The sequence below is a fragment of the Neltuma alba genome, unplaced genomic scaffold (assembly GCF_004799145.2).
Source record: "Neltuma alba isolate B1F8T4 unplaced genomic scaffold, ASM479914v2 tig00002324_pilon, whole genome shotgun sequence".
NCBI lineage: Eukaryota > Viridiplantae > Streptophyta > Magnoliopsida > Fabales > Fabaceae > Neltuma > Neltuma alba.
This window is the reverse complement of record NW_021632821.1, coordinates 1-20764: the sequence shown is the minus strand read 5'-3', so window position 1 is coordinate 20764 and position 20764 is coordinate 1. Positions and strand designations below refer to the sequence as shown.

At 34.7% G+C, this 20764-nt stretch overlaps 2 protein-coding genes across 2 annotated transcripts; both read left to right on the top strand.

Moving 5' to 3' along the window:
- The first annotated feature begins 1228 nt into the window (after positions 1–1228).
- LOC114722088 (hsp70 nucleotide exchange factor FES1) lies at positions 1229–6546 on the top strand. Its single transcript, XM_028908025.1, has 7 exons — positions 1229–1562; positions 1804–1895; positions 2849–2999; positions 4654–4781; positions 5178–5336; positions 5510–5698; positions 6083–6546. Exons 1-7 carry the CDS (start codon positions 1346–1348, stop codon positions 6290–6292), a joined length of 1146 nt encoding a protein of 381 aa, XP_028763858.1. The 5' UTR covers positions 1229–1345; the 3' UTR covers positions 6293–6546.
- A 2741-nt stretch (positions 6547–9287) lies between these two features.
- LOC114722081 (probable galacturonosyltransferase 7) lies at positions 9288–20233 on the top strand. The gene is made up of 10 exons (XM_028908013.1): positions 9288–9603; positions 10123–10154; positions 10280–10342; positions 10931–10990; positions 14009–14081; positions 14179–14228; positions 14328–14629; positions 18288–18643; positions 18741–19282; positions 19605–20233. Exons 1-10 carry the CDS (start codon positions 9429–9431, stop codon positions 19881–19883), a joined length of 1932 nt encoding a protein of 643 aa, XP_028763846.1. The 5' UTR covers positions 9288–9428; the 3' UTR covers positions 19884–20233.
- Positions 20234–20764: the final 531 nt, after the last annotated feature.

Sequence of the window (20764 nt, the reverse complement as noted above, 5' to 3'; positions counted from 1 at the left end):
TCATTTTTCTTTGGCCGGAGTTACATCATTATCATTATACTTTGCATTTATTTTAATTTGGATACCTAAAGTTTCAAACCGTTATTTTTTCAGCTAAAATTTATTCTGTCTAAAACATTGATCTTCGTATTTTTGAAAGGATTTGGATAATTTACGGACTCAATTTCCATGCTAACCATAATGACAAGTACCAAGAGCTCATCATTTATGCGCACCGTTTTAATAATCATTGGTCAAGCAATGTCGTTTTGCTGGATTGTGTAGATTTGTGCTTATGAGTTATGATATCATTTTTCTTTATCTGAAGGAGGAGAAAACGCTTAGCAAGGCAAGTTCGATGGTGCTGCTTCACAATTTTGTCTAGGTCTTCGCCATTTTTCTTCCAATGTAGACTACATAAATTTGAAGCGATCCAATCCAGAATCCGTAATTGGAAAAATTGCTAAAAAAAACTGTTGAAATAAAAAAATTTGACAGCAATAGTACCAGTTTTAATAACAAAAAATGCAAAATTTCAATTTTAACAGTCTTTTTTTTACGATTTTCATAATTTCCTGCAAGAAAAACTAAACGTTGATCACCTTTGCATGGGAGCACACGGCAATCTGTGCAACGGAAACTGCAATGCTGGGAGGTGGGTATCCCGGGTCTCTGGAAAGGCGAGGAGGAAGAAGAAGATGGTGAGTTGGATGCTCCCCTGGAAGAGGAAGGGGAAGACAATGAGGTGAGCCAGATGACATGGGTGCAATTTTTGCGAGGATTAAAAATAAATTATACAGCCTCCTATCTTTAGTTATAAAAGTTTGTTTATAAACTATATAAACAGAGTTAAATTTAAATTATTGAATGTAAAAAAATTAAAGTGATAATTGATTTTTCCAAAATTATGTTACATCTGATTCTAATTATAAGAGCTAGTTGATTCATTTAAAAAAATTAAAAAAATAAATTAAATTAATTATTTGTAATAAATAGGTATTGTCTTTTTTAAAATATCTTTATTAATCAAGTATATTGGTTAAAATTATAATTATTAAAATGTCTACATCAAAAAAAATTTATAAATATAAAAAATAAAATAAATTGAGATATTATATTTATGATCAAAATAAAAATTAAATTAAATTTTATATTAAAAATTGGAAAGGAAAGTGTTAATCTTTAATCTTTTTGGTACAAAAATTTTAATCGGAGCCAAGCCCAAGTCAACTCTTCCTAAGGAAAGCACCACCCAGCAAGCGCCGCGACCTGGTCATTTGATTGGAGTTTTGAAGCAGGAAGGAACTTCACCCCTTACGTATCGGTTGTCCCCCAGCTAGCCTTGGCTGGATTACTTATCCTTTTAATGGGAATCCGGATTCTAGGGTTGATTTTGCTGCTTCCGTTTGTACTGGGGTTGCCGAACGCAACGGCTGATGGCGCAGATGGTAATCTTTCTTCTGGAGGGCCACTATGGTCTACTGTAAAGGAGGAAGAGAATCTGCTGCATAACGATGAGCAATACAACGGTGACCTTGACGGCGGGTTTTCTTCACTGGACGGGATGTTACAGTGGGCTATAAGTATAGTCATTTTTATTATCGATCAGTTCGTTAGTCTCTAATTTAGAATTTGTAACTGTATTGGGTGTACAATGTTGTTTGCTATCTTTTCTTTAAAATCTTTTGATTGGCTGCAAGATAATCAATTGATTATCTCTCTCAAGTTCTAATGCCATGCGGCTTTTTCATCTAATAAATAATATACGAACTTGCAGTTGATGTAAAATTGTACTTCTATAATAATATTACCATTTTGTATTAGGTCATTCTGATCCTGCAAAATTAAAAGAAACAGCTGATGTACGGCTGCAATTATCAGAAAGTGAGCTCAAGAAGCGTCAGATGGAACTAGAGGTAGAAATCATCTGCATTTTTTGTAGGAAAGATATTTGGCTTCTTTTGCAATTTGTGTTTTAGCTGAATTTAAGTTTTGTTGATCATCATCGAAATTATATGATTTAAATGATGTTTTGTGCTTCACGTCCCTCTTCAATTGGATTAGTGATTGATCCAATCTTAATGGGCCTCAGACTTTATAAAAGAAAGAACAAATAAAACAATAAAAATAGAGTGGCCCGTTGAGGGCAGGTGCTCAGGGATAACCAGCTCTCTCATGATGAATGCTGAGCTGATAAGCTGAAGGAGAGAGGAAACAACTAGCATGAGATGGCTACCAGTTCATTGGAGGGGACTCAGGCTGCATAGATAAGAAGAAGGGGAGGAAAGATGTTGGGACTCAGAATTCTTCCTTTCCGATGCAGGAAGCCATTTTCTTACTTCTACATTGTTCTTTTATTGTTTCAGCTGCTGCTATCTGGGTTACAGTCATTTTCCTGGCTAGATTACCATTGTAGAGGAGAATCAACCACATTCCTTATGTAAATAAGTAAATAGTACTAAACTTTTCCATCAATCATCAACCGTATATTTTAGTATGTGCTGTATTCCTGTTTGGTTGGTGTTCATGGTGCGTATGGATATTGTTTTATGATATGGCGTTTGCTCCCTGTGGAAATTGATAAGTTGTATTTTATTGAGCAATGCAGTGTCATCAAACTTTCGAGAAGTAGTTGCTGACAATAACAAAATTGCTCGCTTCTTGTTTAGTCAGGATATTGGTGGGAAAAAAATTAGAATAGGTGGACCCATTCTGCACTTACCTGTGACTTGCAGTGAAAACAGCTCATTTGAAGTGTTATGTTACAGTTTGGCTGCATGTGTATCTCTTTTGTTTTCTCTGGGTATGTCATATGCATTTGCATACACCTGCTCGTTGGGAATTTTGATGATGACAAGAGCTCCAACAGGAATTGATGGAGGAAATGAAAGTTCCATCAGATGCTGAATTGATGAAAATTGCAATAGGTGATTTGAATAATTCATCTCTAACTTCGGAAGAGCGGCTCCGGGCTCTACAGGAACTTAATGTACTTGTTGAGCCAATAGATAATGCAAATGGTAGGTTCATATAAATTCATATAATCCCTGTTCTGATCTGATGCGCCTGCCTTTTTATACTTGTTGAGTGTCCAGCAGCAAGCATTTTTGTGGCTGTGGGTTAACTGAATACTTCGTCTGCATGTAGCACATATTTCTTTTCTAATTTGACTGTCTATTATTATTATGCACATGAAAGAGTTCACCCTTCTTCCTCTGTTCACTCCCTATATTTTTTTGTATTTATTTTGATCAAATTGATTACTAACCTATCATATAGCAATACTTTAAATTTGTTGTAATTGTATTCTAGACAAGTCCGTGCATGCATTTGCAAAGTCACTTTTTGCTACTTTGGGTGCTCTGTAATGCAGAAGACTAATTCTGTTTCTTGGGTGCTTGAAATCCATTTGTATTGGATTTACCTGAATGTTTGTCCATGCAATTGCCCGCTTAATGTGTTTCAGAAACAAAGGAGGAAAGAAAGTCATACCATGAATATTCTAATCTCCTATGAGGGAAAGGGAGTTGAGGTAGTTAATGAGACAATATGGATATAATATTTTTGAAAAATAAGTTATATTATGTTATTTTAATTTTAATTACTATTATAAAAAATTATTTATTTAGTAAACATGCAGAAGCTGAAATTTGATGTCTGGTTGCCTAAAAAAATTACTTCAGTTTTCAAAACTCCTTTGTTTTCTCTCCATTACTCATAAGTTACTTATATAGTATTTTGACTTCTTGAAATTTTTATCATTTTCTTAATTTTTTCACAATTTTAAATGCATATATAAATTCAAAAATATTTAAATTGAAATGCAAGTGATAGAATGCCAAGCCACAAGTATCTTTTATTAATTTATATTGTCTGGTGGACTTTGGACATTTTAGAATGTGGGGTTAAAAGGCATAGAAAACTTTTCTTAGTCCTCCATATTATGGGTTTACCCGACTACTACTGCCGCCAACTCTTACAGCAGGAGATAAAATGGAGAGTAAAGGGTTGGTGAAGCTGGAAGTCTTGGTCCAGCAGAAGGTATGGTGGTAGACATCTGAAGAACCAGAGGAGCAGATGGGCAAAAGGGGAGTTTCATTGTGAATAAGATGTAAGCAAGGGAGGCAGATGGAAAAGTGTTTAGAGGGGTTGGCAGAGAAAATTTGGGAGGAAAGTCAGGGAGAAAGCTGGCTTCACAAATGGCTGTTACTGATTCATTTTTTCTTGCTTTTGTGCTTGTGTCTGGAATTGCAGTGATCCCTCTTGTACTTTCTATTGTGATTTGTGTGAAGCTTGCATGTTGTGATCCGCTGTGTTTCTGTGATTTGAGAGTGTTTAACACTTTTGTTTTGGAAAATTCCTGTATTCTAATGCCAATGTCAGTCCCATATTGTACTCTTTTGTTGTTTTATTGTATCTTAGCTGGGGAATCCAATCACAACATCTTAGTTCAAGCATCAGTGGCTTCCCTTGGATTATTTCATATGTCGTAACAGATAGTCGTTTGTGCTCTCTCTTTGTGTGTAATGTCACTTGCCAACCATTTTCTTTTTCTTATAATATTGCAGCACAGATGTTTCTATAAAATACTAAAAATTCTTAGTTAAGGATCTACATCTGTTTCAGTTTCCGTAATCTGTTGTATAGTAATCGTGATTATGGTTATCATATCAGATTTTGGCAAACTAGGGGGACTTGTTTGTGTGACACAAGAGCTTTATCACCCTGATCCAAATATTAGGACTATTGCTGCATGGATCCTTGGGAAAGTTAGTCAAAACAATCTTGTCGTTCAGCAGCAGGTATGTTGTTTGTTTGAAAAGCAATTTATTCCTGGTCTTGAATCTAGGTCACTTGGGAAAGTATTCTCATGGTTCAAATTATAAGTCACAAACAAAAATATTTGGAGTATTGATTTTTTTCATTCCTACCAGTCAAAATGCAATTAGAGAGAAATTAGAGAAGTATTAATTGACGATCATTTAATTGGGTGGAATTTTTGGAAAATAATTTTTAACATATGTCAAATTTAAGAAGTCTATATGTTTTTGACCATTTTTCTTAATATCTGTAAGGTAACTAATGGTGGCTTATATTTAAGGCTGAGGGTAGACTTTTTTAAATGGATTGGTGTCATAATCAATCAACTGAGATAAGCTCGACAATATTATGATTTGTCCAAATTCCGACTCTTCCAGGTTTTGGAACTTGGGGTGCTTTCAATGCTGATGAAGATGGTAAAATCTAATTTTATAGAGGAAGCTAATAAAGCATTATATGCTGTTTCAGCTTTGATCCGAAATAATTTAGCGGGTCAGGAATTGTTCTCTGCTGAAAATGGAGATTTGATGCTTCAGGTGACCTGCCTAAGGCTATTTTTATTGTTATTACCACTATTATTTTCACTAGTATAATTTGCTTTCTCTGTATCATTATTATTTCTGTGATTTTTTTGGGTAAACTTATTTCTGCACATCAGTTTTGCTATTACAATCTTTTAAATTGTTATTGAAATTGACACTTCTTTCAGAATATTTTGAGGAATTCAAGTATTGATATCAGACTACAGAAGAAGGCTTTGATTCTCTTGGCTGATCTAGCGCAGTGTCAGATAGAAAATGCGCATAAAACTGAACTACCTTTCTTAAGTGATCGAGATCTGCTGAAATCTGTGGTTGATCTCATTGCTGCATCAACCGATTTGGATCTCCAGGACAAGGTGCATTGTTTACATGGCATCTTTTTCCCCCATTTTTAGCAGAGCAGTCACATGGCGTCTGATATTATTGACAAGTTCTCAAAACTCAAAATATCAGTTTGCTGTTGTGATGCCATGTTTTTTTAATGCAATGTCACTGGCACACCTTTCACCGCCTAATGATGAGCATTTTGAGCTGCATCGTTTCCATTTGGTAAGCGTATGTTGAAATATGTTTATTAGCGGGCACGTTCGGTAAATTCACACACAAGGACACTTGGAAGGTTGTGTCTTCCTTTTTATGTGTCTTGCCTACGGTAGTTTGAGTGTTTGACCCTTTTGCTGTTTTTCCATGTCGTGTATTTGGCTTAACTTCTGGCATTGCTTGCCGAATGCAATAAGCAGGCCCTTGTTGCAATTAAGAGTCTCCTGCAACTCAGGACCACTGAAGCTCTGGTTGTGAAAGACTTCTGTGCTTTAGGTGATGCATTAAATAAAATGAGGCAGTTGCTGCTTAATGTGATGGCGGATGAATTCCAGAGAGATTATGCGATAGATGTGGAAAGCCTTCGCAGTGAAGTAGAATACATTTTCCAGAGAAAGCTGTCGAAGTAGCGACGTCAGTTGAACTTTTTTCCTGGAGCTGGTTCTTTCAGATTAAAATGAGGCAGTATTTGGTGATGGATGTATATGTCAGATCCTGTTATGGATTTGAAAAGCTTTAAAATGCATATTGCACATAAAAGATGTTACGGTGATAATGTATTGATTTCACTATGTATTATCCCATAGATTTTTTCCCTGGGTAAAATTTTGGCCTGCTGTGATGAATTTATGAGGGTGATTATTCATTTTAGTCCATTGAAATATCTAGACTTAGCACCGTATTTACTCATGTTCATATTTTGGGTATTTGTACTTTTTAATTTGTAAAAAAAAAATCACTTTTAATCTTAAATATAAGTTATTTTTAACCATCTCACTGAAATGAAAAAAGCTGGTCGCCCTAGTAAAGTAGTCTTAGAATTGAAAAAATATTCATATTTACCGCCATTTAAAAAGATGTGTGTCTACGTAAATAGTCTTGGAATAATTAAAAAAAAAGAATCCATATTGACCTCTATTTAAAAAGATGTGTGCGCGTGTGTGTGTATAATTAATAGAACCATCTGGGAAATCCGGTTTCTGAAAAATAGCGTTAAATATCCTAAGAACTTCCGCAAGATGACCAGTGTTGCATAGGCTTCATGGCAAGTACTTGACTGGATTTGCCTATGGGTAAGACGCACTAGCCTGTGTAGGGGGGACAAATCGCAGTGACCTCGGCAAAATGATACTGTGTGAATACAACTATCACACAATTGATTGTGATTTGGACAGAAGTAAAAGACCATGAACCCAAGAACAGTCTAAAACAAACAAACTCATGTACAAAGAGCATATAATTGACTAAAGTTCACACGAAAGAAAAAGTTCTGGAAAATAAGGATAGAGTAGGTGAATATAGCAAATGATAATCGAATAGAAGTTTTCTAGACAAAATTTAAATGCACCAATTCTCGTATTTAATCATGTCACTTCATAAAGTAAGCATATTTGAGAATAACAATTGCATATTTGACCATGTTCTGAACAAAAGCAAATTTAGAGTGTATTTGGAAAAGACAATAGTTGAATATCATCACCCATAATTGATTATGAATGCGACACATCAAACTAAAAATAATTTTGAAGCATTATAGTTAAATATAACATTACATGCTTGAATACCTATTATACAAATGACACATGAATTAAATATAGTGATATATAGCATAGAATGTTCGAATATGTTTCATCCATAGGCCTAAACAAAATACATTAACTATAGTGAAATATCCATTCATATATTTAAATAAGGAGAATTACAATAAAGTCTCATGAAAATAATATATTTATAAAAGGTCTCTTAATAACTAAATAACTTATAATGACAAATTGTAGAGCAATAAATGACAATAAATTTCAATTATTCGCTTGTTATTGAAAAATTTTAATAATTATTTCTCTTTATTAAAATCTTCTAGTAATTTTCTCGTTTAAATATATTAGTCAGAGTTAAAGAAATAATTTCTAAGATATTTAAAAAAACAAGTCTAAAATTAGAGATCATATCAATCAATTTCACACTTTGACAAGTTAGAAATCACCTAAATTTTATAAAACATTTGGATTATAAGAGCCAAGCAGCTAGATTATACGGATATGTCTGAAAATAAACTTACTGCGACTAAGACTTCACTTGCTGTCCTGATTCCTCTTTTCCTCTCAAATCTTCGATCAATATATAACTAGCAAAACAATGTAAAAGAAATCGTCAAAACTATAGACACCGATTTCGTTTCAAACCTTTATGTTATATCAACCGAGGTTCTTCCATTCCATTCTTCGTCATAAGGTTGTTAAACCTGTGTAGTGTTATACTACTCATTTAGGGTATTAGTAGCACACTAACAATATTTAAGAAAATTAATTTCCATGTTGTTATTTTGTTTTTTTTTTCCCGGTGTATAAAAAGATTACTTTCCGAGTTTCCATTCACAAATTAAAGCCTTATCATAGCACTTGTCCCTTGATATCTTTTCCAACCCTTGTTACCTATTAATTCAATTGACATTAGTAAGCCTAGATCATCTATCATGACTAACACATTATTTTCTGATCAAATCATCATGTTCAATTCATTATTTTTTTTTTCAGATTTCTCCCAATATCACTTAACAGTAGTTGGTTGTTTACCCAATTAAGCCCTCAAGAAACATGTATGAATTCATGAGGTTTAATTGTAATTCCGTGCATGCTTGTAGTTTCTAGATCTTATATACACAACATTAACTATGCTAACACAGAACTGCTGACAACAATTCACGTAACGTGGATAAATTTACTTACTAATCTCATGCGTGAAGGGATAAATTTCAAATCACATTTATAAAATTAGTCCATTTTGGGATGTCCATGGAGGAGTAATGCGTCTCTTGTGGTCTTTGCTGCGGCCTTTGGGTTCTGGCCCGGTCATGAAATAAGTATTTTGTGCAAATTTAAATATCATTGTTTGTTTTATAGGTTGGTAAAAAAATTGTTTGTTTTAATAGTTTATTCCAATTTTAATTTTGATTTCTATAGTTTGAAATAGTGAATTTTAATCCTTATAATTTTATAAGGACTTACTCTAAGCTTAAGTATAAAGAGTAAAATCAAGACTATAGAGAGTAAAAAAGACCAGAACTAATGATTTAAAACTATAGGGAATAAAATTAAAATTTGATCAAACTATAAAAATAATTAATCTTTTAAAAATGAAAAAATTTACATAATTATACCCTACATAATATATAATTCTAGAAAATGAGAAAATACCTCTGACTAATCTACTATATTTTATTCAATCAATAAATTCTACACATTATTTATGCCTGGGGATAATGCATAGCGGTAAATCTGACCTGTAATCCTCCGTTGGGATGCGCCGTAAAGTTTTGAAGTGATCCGCACAAAAAAATAAATTTTGCTTTGGCTTGAATCTGCTCAGAAACTTTGTAGCATGTTCGATTGACAGACCGGATGAGGGGTGAAAAAAATAGTCGTAGTAATAAACCAAATCAAAAAGGCCAAAAACTTACGAGGAAAAATCCGGCATACAGAAGTTATTAGAAAAGTACCCAAGGCAAAAGCAAGGCTCGGCGAAGCCGGGAGAGAGCCAGAAAGGAAGATGAAGGGCGCTTCTGGGGCTGGTAGTGGTGGTCTGGGCGGGGTTCCTTCATATGCATTCCCTTCTAAAAGACGATGGAAAGGACTGGTAATTGGGGTACTGGGCCTTGTTATCCTTTCCATGCTTGTTCCTCTCGTCTTTTTGCTTGGTCTACACAACGGCTTTCACTCTGCTGGTACTATGCCGATAAACTCCCTTTAGTTGCTTTCGCGTAGCTTTTGAAATTTTTTAGATCTGTTTCTCGTTCTTGTTCATTAATGTCTCTGGGTTTCATTATGTAGTTTTACCTAAGGAGGGGATGTTTTCTTTTGATTTGCAATGCTCTTCTGTATTGCGTGCAATCTTTTCCCGACGTTTCAATTGATATGAAATCATAATTAAGAAGTCGTGGATGTGATCTCTGATCTGCATCGGACGTAACTTCCCGCCAAGCTTTAAGACAGAAATAATACAAAAAACTCGTTGAAGCAATGTGCGTTTGTTTCTTTCTGTTTACCAATACCACGCTTTGTTAGGAAGGCAATATAACTCAGATCGACTCGTATATTTCTGTACTTGTATCAGAAATCAACTTCCATCACTCTGAAATTTTTATCCCATGTTTTTCCCGGCAAATGATGCGATATTAGCGTCAATGATGCCGCCTTATTTTAGTAAAAATTTCTCCACTCAAAATTATATTTCCACTGTGCAGGATATATATATGAACGACAAAGTTCTCCTTCAGTAAGCATTCAAGCATATCTCTGAATCTCTTTAAATTTTCCATTCCATGTGCTTATCTGTTAATACCGCTGGTGTTCCGCCTTGTCCTCTTTTCTACATTCTTTCGATTTTTTTTTCCTTCCCAGAATCGTGATGGACTTGGAGGATATGATAGATCCAATATTAAGAATATGCCGAATCAGTCTGAGGTATTCTTTCTTTCTTTTCTTTTCTTTTTCTTTTTCTTTTTTATTATATATACAGAAAAAGACTCCTTATTTCTTCCAGAAAGCTTCTGCAGTATGTGTCTACATATTATAGTGGGTCTTAGATAATCCGCTGCTTGAACTTTAAAGTTAATATTGATTTTTTTTTTTTTGGCAAAAAGTTTACTTAATATGCACTATACGGATGCTAAGCAACATATTCCTCAGAGGGAAGAATAGTGGGGCTTGAAAATCGATCATTTTATTATACTTGCTGTGAAGTATAAAAGTAATGCATTGCTGGTGCATGAACCTGAAGAATAATGGGGCTTGAGAATTGATCTTTCTGTTATACTTGCTGTGAAGTATAAAAGTAATCCATTGGTGGTGCTTGAACCTGAACAATAATGGGGCTTGAAAATCGATCTTTTTATTATACTTGCTGTGAAGTATAAAAGTAATGTATTGCTGGTGCATGATCCTGGTGTGATCTATTATTACTTCCAACCGAGTATGTTATCTCCCAGTAAGCTCAAATCAATGGTTTTTTTTTTTTTCTTTTTTTCTTTTCCTTTTTTTCTTTTTTTTCAGGGAGAACAGTCAACCCATGTTGAAGAGCTGATGAAAAAGTTTGAATCAACACTTCCAAAGGTTCACTGCATCATACGCTGGTGTTTAGTTCTTTTATTTCTATGTGATGCATAAAATATATAGCTAATACTTGTCCAGTACTATTGCCGAGCATCATCTCTGCATAAGTAAAAGTAAAATGTAGATATTAACCACCTGTTCTACCATTAGTGGATCATTCTAAGCTTCAGCTGTTTGGATTTTCTCTATTAATTAATGAAATATTCACAGAAGGAAAAATGAAAAGGACAAGGAAGATACAAGATTCTTCTTGAACAAAGCAACACATTAAACGAAGAAGGACATTGATAATATTAAAAGAGCTCTGGGATCCCTGTACAGATCTACCAATGAGGGGTTTTATGAGCTGGCGTGTGGTGAAAGCCATAGAGAGGATATAAAAACAATGCCATTTCAGCAACGGAAAGGACAAGGCTTTATATAAGAAATTTTCCTTTTGCTCTTGCTGTAACCTCTCAACGTGATAGAAAAGACATTGATTCGGTTGCTAAGGAACCCAAATACCAAGAGACAAAGCTTTGTCTTTGGGCCAACAAAGACAGCTTTGACAAGCCTGCAAACTTGTAACATATCAGTACCATGGTTCAAGTAAAGGACTTGTTGTAAGAGGAAACTTTTGGCTTTTGAGGAACTCTTCAAGAAGGATAATTCATTGCTAGGAAAATTGGAAAGAAAATATAGATGGAATTGTCATAGGATACTCAATTAGTCATATCTTCAGAACTTATGTATATTAGGAAAAAAAAAATAAAATAAAATTCAAGCCAAAGCAAGGAAATTGTTGGCATCCTTGATCGATGAATGTTAGAATTAATAGGTGATTATTCGCCAATTGATGGGAGGTTTCATAAACCTACATGTTACTTCCTTGCTCTCTATTTAATTGCCATTGATTGAAGGGTTTTGTGTGATTTAATTTCCAGTGATGCAATCACAGCATTCGTCAATCTTTGTAGTACCAAACAATAATAGGAAGCAATTGAGCTAGCTTGCCCAAGGTGTGATTTCATGAATGGACAGATTTTCCTCTTTTGGTTGTCTACCGATAGACATGGCTTCTCTAAAATTTTGGTTGTTGCTTTAGTGATGAATGAGATTGTGAATGCATGAAGAGACAAAGAGACCATAGTATAGTTTTAAATTGGACTTTGAAGAAGCATGTGATAGTGTGATTTTTGGCTTCCGAGATAAAGTTCTTGCTAGAATAGCTTTTAGAGTGTAGATGATTTCAGGTTGTCTATTTGAGTCCACTTCCTTGCATTAAGATAAGATTTCGTTAAATTTGTTAGTTATTTGGATTTTAAATAGGATTTATATATATTTAGATGATTTAAATAGATTTAGATGGTGTAAAGGTATCATAAGAATATTGTCTTGTTAATATAAATGGTGAAATTATTCTAGGATTGGATATTATTTTGTTAGAACATCATTATGAGCCATTAATACCAAGACTCCTCCCTTTTGTATATACAACCCTGTCCTGTTGATATGAGAAATTGATTCTATATTTTCCTATTTCTCTGTAGATAGGATTTATTTATATTATTGAGATTTGGATAAGATTATGATATTTATTTATATTAGGATATTTATTTATTCATATTTATGCCTATAAAGAAGTGTGGATTGCAATAAGGTTCACCTTTTTCCAGATTATTCTATTATTCTGAAATCCTTCTGTTTTCTCAATATCTCTTTTCTCTGTTTCCCAATCAAATTCCATATCAGTGGTATCTCAAAGTAAGGTTTCCTTGGGAATATGGTTGAAATGGGGAACTGGGTTGCCATTAAAAGATAGAGATTGTCAAAAAAAAAAAAAAGAAGCATAATATGATTATTTATTATGTTCTATAATGAAAGTATAATGATAATTGTATGGTTTATTTGGGAAATCATACACGTTTTCGTGTTATTACTAGAATGGCATATTGTCATTGTATTTTGATTGTAGGACCTGACGCGAAAGACGTAAGGAGCTGCCATTAGGTGATAGAGAATGTCATAAAAATAGAATATTGTATACATATAATCATCATAGGCACAAGTTAGAAATTTTGACGACTCCTCTAATTTTACTTCTTTTCACTAAAAAGATAAATAATTGAAGATCTATGACTATTATGGTTTATTGCTGTGTTTTTTTCCTATTATATGTGGGGTTTTTTCTGTTTCTTAGTTGAGTGTGTCTTCTATAATCAGGATCACCTGGATTTTGACTGTTGTTTCTTGTTCTAGTGTACATTAGGCTTATGAGATTTATGTAGATGAGGAGGTTTATGTCTGGAAGTTTCTGTTGGATAAACGGATTAATGAATTTGGTATATCCATCCTCATATATTCTGTTGCGGAAAAATAATGAATAAATGAAGTTTGTTAGTAGTTAATAGCTGTTGGGAGTAGGAGAGGTCATATATTATAAATAATACCCCTAAACAGTAATTGTACTCAGTTGTTGAATGTTGAATAAACCTAAGAGCATTTCACTTCTCTCGTCTTCCTTTCTCTTTGTTTCTATCTTCTTTCAGCCTCTCTGTTTCTCTTCTCCCTCTCTCTTTTCTCGTCATGTACCACAACATATTCGCTTTTTTGTAGTCTTGTTTACCAAAGCTCCTTAGGATCCTAGATCAACAACCCCCCCTTTTGGGAGGGGGTTTACATGCCAATTGTGGTACGCAACTGTGCTAAAATTATTACAAGGAAAGATACAAATGACGAGAAGGATAAGAATCTTTACATAAGGGTGGTTTATAGGAGTCTCTGTTTCTGATATACTAAAGGGATCGGATAGCCTTGTGATGTTCATTAACTTGCTTGGTTTTTTTCTTCTCTCTCATTTTGGATGATAAGTTATAGTCTCTTCTAGTGGTAAATCTACCCCACTCTTTAATAATGTTTTTACTTTTATGGAAGACTTCATTACACAATGCTTTAGAAGTTATGTGCAGGGTTCTTATTCTAGGCTTCTTCAAGTTATATGCTAGATTTTTATTATTTTTAATTTTAATTGCATGCCAGAATGCTTTAGAGAATTATGTTGGAATAGCCAAGAATGAAACAGTCAAAACTGCCAGGGATGATCAAGAAAAAGGTGATCTTATGGATTCAACTTTGCGGTTTTAACTGTTTAATGTCACACAATGTCTTTTTGCATCTCATTTCCTTTTTTCTGCTTCTACATAATGCAGGTTTCAAGGGACCACCGAATGGTTCTCTACAATTAGTTCCAGCATCAAATGTACTAATTTATTTACCATCATTTGCTAAAAACTTATTTACATGATATTTTATTTATTGTTTCATCTTGTTGCATGAGTTGATGTAAATTCTGCAACAGAAAACTAGAGTTGGTCACCTAGATGCAGTCATCCGCCAAACAAGAAGCTCTACTGATGAAAATGGAAAGTCATGCGAGCTCACATTTGGGAGTTACTGCTTATGGCGCCAAGAACATAGAGAAGATATGAAAGACGTTATGATTAAAAAATTGAAAGACCAATTATTTGTGGCTAGAGCTTACTATCCCAGCATTGCAAAGCTTCCAGCACAAGATAAATTGTCTCGTGAGCTCAGACAGAATATACAAGAGCTGGAGCGTGTCCTCAGTGAATCTACTACGGATGCTGATCTTCCTCCACAGTAAGCTATGATAACCTTGCATAAGCTTTTTGTTTCCCATTTAGGTAAGCTAGCAAGGTAGCAACCTGATGGATCAATGTTTTGGAAATTGCTTATAACATTATATCAGTATGACTTTCAGTGAATCTCTCACATCAATGTTAATCTAGCAGCCCATTAAAAACTATGATTAAGTTGTACTTTCAATTTTTTCCCCAGCTGGTCTTGAACATGAGCAGTAGAATTTATTAGGCTTGTGTTGATTTAATTTGTGAAAAATTTGGGACAAATGCCAGAGGATTGATTTTCTTTGTGTGCTACTCCTTACTGAGATATTGGTAGGTATAAATAAATACATAAAGCTAGGGAGTTGCGAAGCAATCCCTGAGAATAAGGACTGAGACAATCTAGAAAATCTATGTCAATAGCATTCGTTGCTTCCTTGAATCCCACTTCACAGGCAGTCTTCATAGGCGTTTCAGCTTGCATGCTGGTTTCCTTCAAAAGATTGACGGTATATTTTCTCTGAGACATTACGATGCCTATCTTTGATCTTGCAATCTCCATTTCCCAGAAGTACCTTTTAAGTTTCCACTACGGTTAATTGTTTGATAATTTGATTTCCTCCTCTTAAGTCACCTATAACAACTATGTTATCAACATATACTATCTAAATAGCTACTTTCCCACTGGGCTAGAACTTAGCAAATAGACGGTGGTCAACTTGGTTGAGTTTACCCATGATTCTTAATGACACTAGTCAATTGGTCAAATCAAGCTCTTAGTAGCTATTTTAGATTGTTTAGTGACTTGTGGAGTTCATAGGCTTTCTTTTTTCCTTTTTGAACCTCTATCCCATGAAGAACTACCACGTATACGTCTAATCCCATTTAGGAAAGCATTTTTTTTTTTCCACATCAAACTAACGAAGTGTCCAGTCTAGGTTAGCAACTCGGATAATAACACTTTTATGGTATTAAAATTTAGCAACAAGAGCTAATGTTTCTTAAGAGTCAATACCTAGCTCTCATTCCATCCTTGATGATGGCTTTTGCCATTCCCATTCGTTAAGTTACTTATTCCTCTTAAATTCCCATCATATTTATAATTTTGAGTTAGTGTCATGTTATTACCAAGGTTTGAGGGATATTAACCATCATGTTATTATCTAATGGTGTTGAAGGGGGAGTTACATTTTTTTTCCCCAAGTAAACGAAGGTCTTTATCGTACCACCATCAGATCACGATCTGAAGGTTAGGGGACCCAAATCTGTTACTGCCTTGATGGACCTGGGGTAAATAGACATAATTTGGGACGATCTGAATTTGTTATTATTGGAAGTTGGGGCTAAAACTTTAATAGATGACAGACTTGCTTAATCTAAATAAATGGGAGATTTGAAATAAATAAATGGGATTACACAAAACTGGATAAGCTTGTCCATTAAGTCTTATCCCATTTAATTACTATCCTGACATAAACAAATGCCTTCCTTCTTGGAAAACTTAAGAAAGAAAGAAATCTACATGGATCAATCTCCTAGATTTATTGTTTGACTAGGGTGCAGAACGCATCATTCTGTTTATGGCTATGCACTCAAGCAGTCACCACGGGCTTGGTTTGGAAGATTTAGCAGTATTTTTCAGATACCAGGGGCAGTTTAGGGAGTTGAATTACCTAACAATGACTCTAGTCTCTCCTTGATTGTGAAAGAAGTGAGTCAATTCTTACAAGCACCGCACACTATTCATTGGAAAGTAAAAGGGTACCTAGCAAAGGACCACATACAAATCCATGTGGTAGGATGTGCTGACTTAAAATGGCATATGATTACCTTCTTGGAGGAAGTCTTGCTTTTTTGGAAAAGCAAGAAATAAAAATGTTATGGCAAGATCTAGAATAATTAGTCCAAGACCTTCAATTTGAAGATCTTGACAAAATGACACTAAAATGTGAAAATAAAGTTGATCCACACATTGCCTTTAATCTGGTCTTTCATGAGAGAATTATAACATTTAAATTTAGGGTTAAGGTGCGTTCAGCAGCAGCCTGAAGTATTTTTTCAAATGTGGCCAACACTCTAAAAATACTGAAAAAAACAGTGGATATATATTCATTTAACAGACCTTTTGAGAAGTTAATGACAATTAAAATTGCTCATGAAATAATACTTTAAAGGTACAATTGCTTCTGAAAAAAATTAATATTTTAAGAGCAAAATTATACCACAAAATATTTTTGGGTGTTGGATATACTTAAAAAAATATTTTAAGGTGCTGAATGAAGTATAAAATACTTTAGAATACTAGATGCACGTATTTCAGGGTGCTGGAATGCAACTTAACCCTTAAATTTATGGTCATTTTATCAAAGAGAATATCATATCTATAACCATTACCGCCTGCCATGTCAACTCGAATAGTCGACGAGTTGGCATTAAGAGGACCACAAGTTTTGTAAATTGTGACAAAGTATGCTTCAACTTGAGGGAGAAGGCTGATTATGATTATTGAATATAATTGATTGTGAATAATTAGAGAGATTAAGAATGAATGATTTAATTCTATAATTAGTAGGGAGAATACTAATTAGTCATAACTATGTTTTGTAATCTTACTGTAAATAACGCAAATCAAAACTCATTGATTACATTTTCCATTCTCCTCTTGTCTTCGTGTTCTGGTCCTCAAAGTTTAAGTTATTAGCAGAAGCAGCAGCAGTTCCCTACTATTATTATTTTTGGTCTTGCTCTAATTTTGTGGCATAGGTCTATGATTCCTTTTGATATACTAACAAGGGAACATGGGCAACAAGGAGCGAATTCCTTTTCACTTGGTCAAAGTGGTTCTGAATCTCCAGTACCAATATATCATGTCTAAGACCATATCTTCCGGACCAAATGTGACTATAATCTCCTCTTGTTCGTTCAATTGAAGCATGCAACCGTATATGTAGAAGCAGCTGTCACAAAACCCTAGAATCCTTGTGAATTGCAACATACTAGATTGCTGGAATCTAGGAATCTAAGATATAAAGTAAATCATAACAGGAATTATTTTGAAATCTGGTTGTAATCCGCTGAACAAGATAATATAAATACAAGATAACAAAACTTGATGTGCCTTATACCCAATAAACATGTGCTGGGGAACCGAGCTAACAAGGGAACTAGCTTGGGAACTGGTCAGTACCCTATACTTCCAATGCTACCAAAAGTTCGAGTTGTTTGGAGAAGGCCCAAGAACTGTTTGTGATGATATTTGATACATTTCTCAGCAAGATTTGTTGTTATTGATCCAAGTCCTATTGTGTGGTGATTTTGCTATACTCAGCTGGCCTGAAATATCTATTTTAAAGCAACTGAAATGACTAGGTGTCACTGTTTTTTATAATCAATTTTGTTTGTGCTAAGTTATTCTACCTTCAATCAATATTTGTAGTTCTTTGGATAATTATTGGGTTAATCAGCTACTTGTAAACACATAGCCTTATATGTACTTTTCCCAAACGTTATTATGTCATTTCTTTTGTTCTTACCCAAACCAATATTGTCACCGTTGCCTTTCAGATTGGTTGTTTTCCTGCCTTTATTTACTTCCTTTATCTTGTTTATTTTTTTGGCATGAAATGCTATAATGTTGCAAGAAAGTTCACAAGGCAATCACAAATTGTTGCCAGGATTGAGAAGAAGTTACAGAGGGTGGAAGTCACTATAGCCAGAGCTAAATCATTCCCTGTAGATTGCAATAATGTTGACAAGAAATTGAGACAAATATTTGATTTAACTGAGGATGAAGCTGATTTCCACATGAAACAGAGTGCGTTCCTTTATAAACTTACTGTTCAGACCATGCCAAAGAGTCTCCACTGCCTGTCACTAAAACTAACTGTAGAATATTTCAAAACTACTCGCGATAAGGAGGCTGATGCAGAAAAGTTTGTGGATTCTTCCTTGCACCACTATGTTATTTTTTCTAAGAATGTGCTTGCAGCTTCAGTAGTAATCAACTCCACTGTTACACATGCAAAAGTATGTTATGACTGTTCCTAGGTACCAATGAGTTGTAGAGGTTAAATTTGCGCACTTGTAATAATTTCATTCTTTTTTTGCCATGTGATTTTTCAGGAAAGTTGGAATCAGGTTTTTTCATGTGTTGACAGATGGACAAAACTTCTATGCAATGAAGCAGTGGTTCTTGAGGAATAAATATATGGAAGCTGCTGTACAAGTTTTAAATGTTGAGAATCTTGACCTGGACAACCCCAGAAAGGAAACTTCAGAGGATGTATCTTTGCCTGAGGAGTTCCGTGTTTCAATTCAGAGCACTAAAAATTCATCTATTAGTCAGACTAGAACAGAATATATTTCCATTTTTTCTCATTCACACTATTTGCTTCCTGACATATTTAGTGAGTTGAAGAAAATTGTGGTTCTGGATGATGATGTTGTTGTCCAGAAAGACTTGTCAGCCCTGTGGACCCTTAGCATGGGGGGAAAAGTTAATGGTGCAGTGCCATTTTGTTCAGTAAAGCTGGGTCAGCTCAAAAGTTATCTGGGAGAAAAAGGTTTTAATCAAAATTCCTGTGCCTGGATGTCTGGATTGAATGTAATCGACCTGGTCAGGTGGAGAGAGCTTGGCCTTACTCAAACCTACAGAAGGCTGATGAAAGAGGTGAGTGCTCGTAGCTCAGCTCAGAGCCTGCAACACTTAAAATATTATGACCCCTCATTTATTTATATCTTCCTGTTTTTCCTTTTATTTGATGAAATCGTTTTAAAGGGTCAGGCGTTGGTTGCAGTGAGATGACCATTTTATGCCTGTTCAACAACAATAATGCCAAAAGTTTTCTGGTATATTAGTAATTGTTATGATGTCCCTTGTAATTATAAATCGGTACTACATGGCAGCCATTACTTTTAATCACCAGGCCCATTATGTGTCAAATATTTTGAGCTTTTTCCATTTTCTGACACTTTACATGCTTATGATGTAGTTGAGCTCGCGAGAAGGATCCATGGAAGCCATTGTATGGCGTGCAAGTTTGCTCTCCTTTGAGGCTAAAGTATATCCACTCGATGGTTCATGGGTTCTATCAGGACTAGGTCATGACTATATGCTTGATACCCAAGATATCAAGAGAGCTGCAGTGCTGCACTACAATGGTAATATGAAACCTTGGCTTGATATGGGAATTCCGAAGTATAGGAGTTATTGGAAGAAGTTTCTTAACATTGAAGATCAGTTCTTGAGTGAATGCAATGTATATTCTTAATAAAATGCTCCCTGTATGAGCATGGAAGTTCTGGAAACGTCGGAGCGAGCTCTCAACAAGCAACAAGGAAATGCCTGTGTTCTGGTGCTATGAATATTATGAGCTTAACACACTGATCCTAAATTTTATCAGTCAATAAGGAACCTGATGACTTAATTGCGTTTGTGGCAAAGCACAAAGAGGTCTCGTGCCCTCGCAGTCTTAAGGTAGCTAAACGGGGTTGTGTCCTATCCAATCCACCATGCAGGTGGACACTATGAAGCAAGCAGTGATGTGGGAAAATAAGTCGGAGTATAAAGGTGGTGCAATTGATTGTCTTTTCCAAGGAATTTTATTATTTTACAGGATGTAAATGTTTCCCTTCTGAGAGATGTACATTTTTTCCAATCTGAGGAGAGTAGAATTATGCATCCTAGTTCCTCGAGTAATAATCTATATCTTCTTGCGGTAGTAATTTTCATTAAAGCCGTCCTTATTTGACAAGGAATGCTCCAATGTAGGACAAGTTTAATAGAAATTCAGGTTTTCTGCAGTTGTTTCTTGTGTGGGCTAAATGTATAAGGTGCCTATTGAATTTGCGTGAATAATTGAAATTCATCTATTTCTATCTTAGGCTAAATTGTTGGTAACTGATGAGGCTGGTAAGGAATTTATGCAGCCCCACAACAAAATAGTATTAATCTCATCGGAAAATTTACCATTTGATGTCACCGCTTTTTAGAAGCATACGCAAATTAAATGGGTACCTTACGTTACTTGACCATTTCTTTTACAAGAAAATTTAACGGGTACAAGAAAAACCAAAACGACCAAAACGATCCGGGGTAGAGGAAAAAAAAAATTTGGTCTCAAGATTCAAGTTTAGGGTCTTGGGTTTGGAA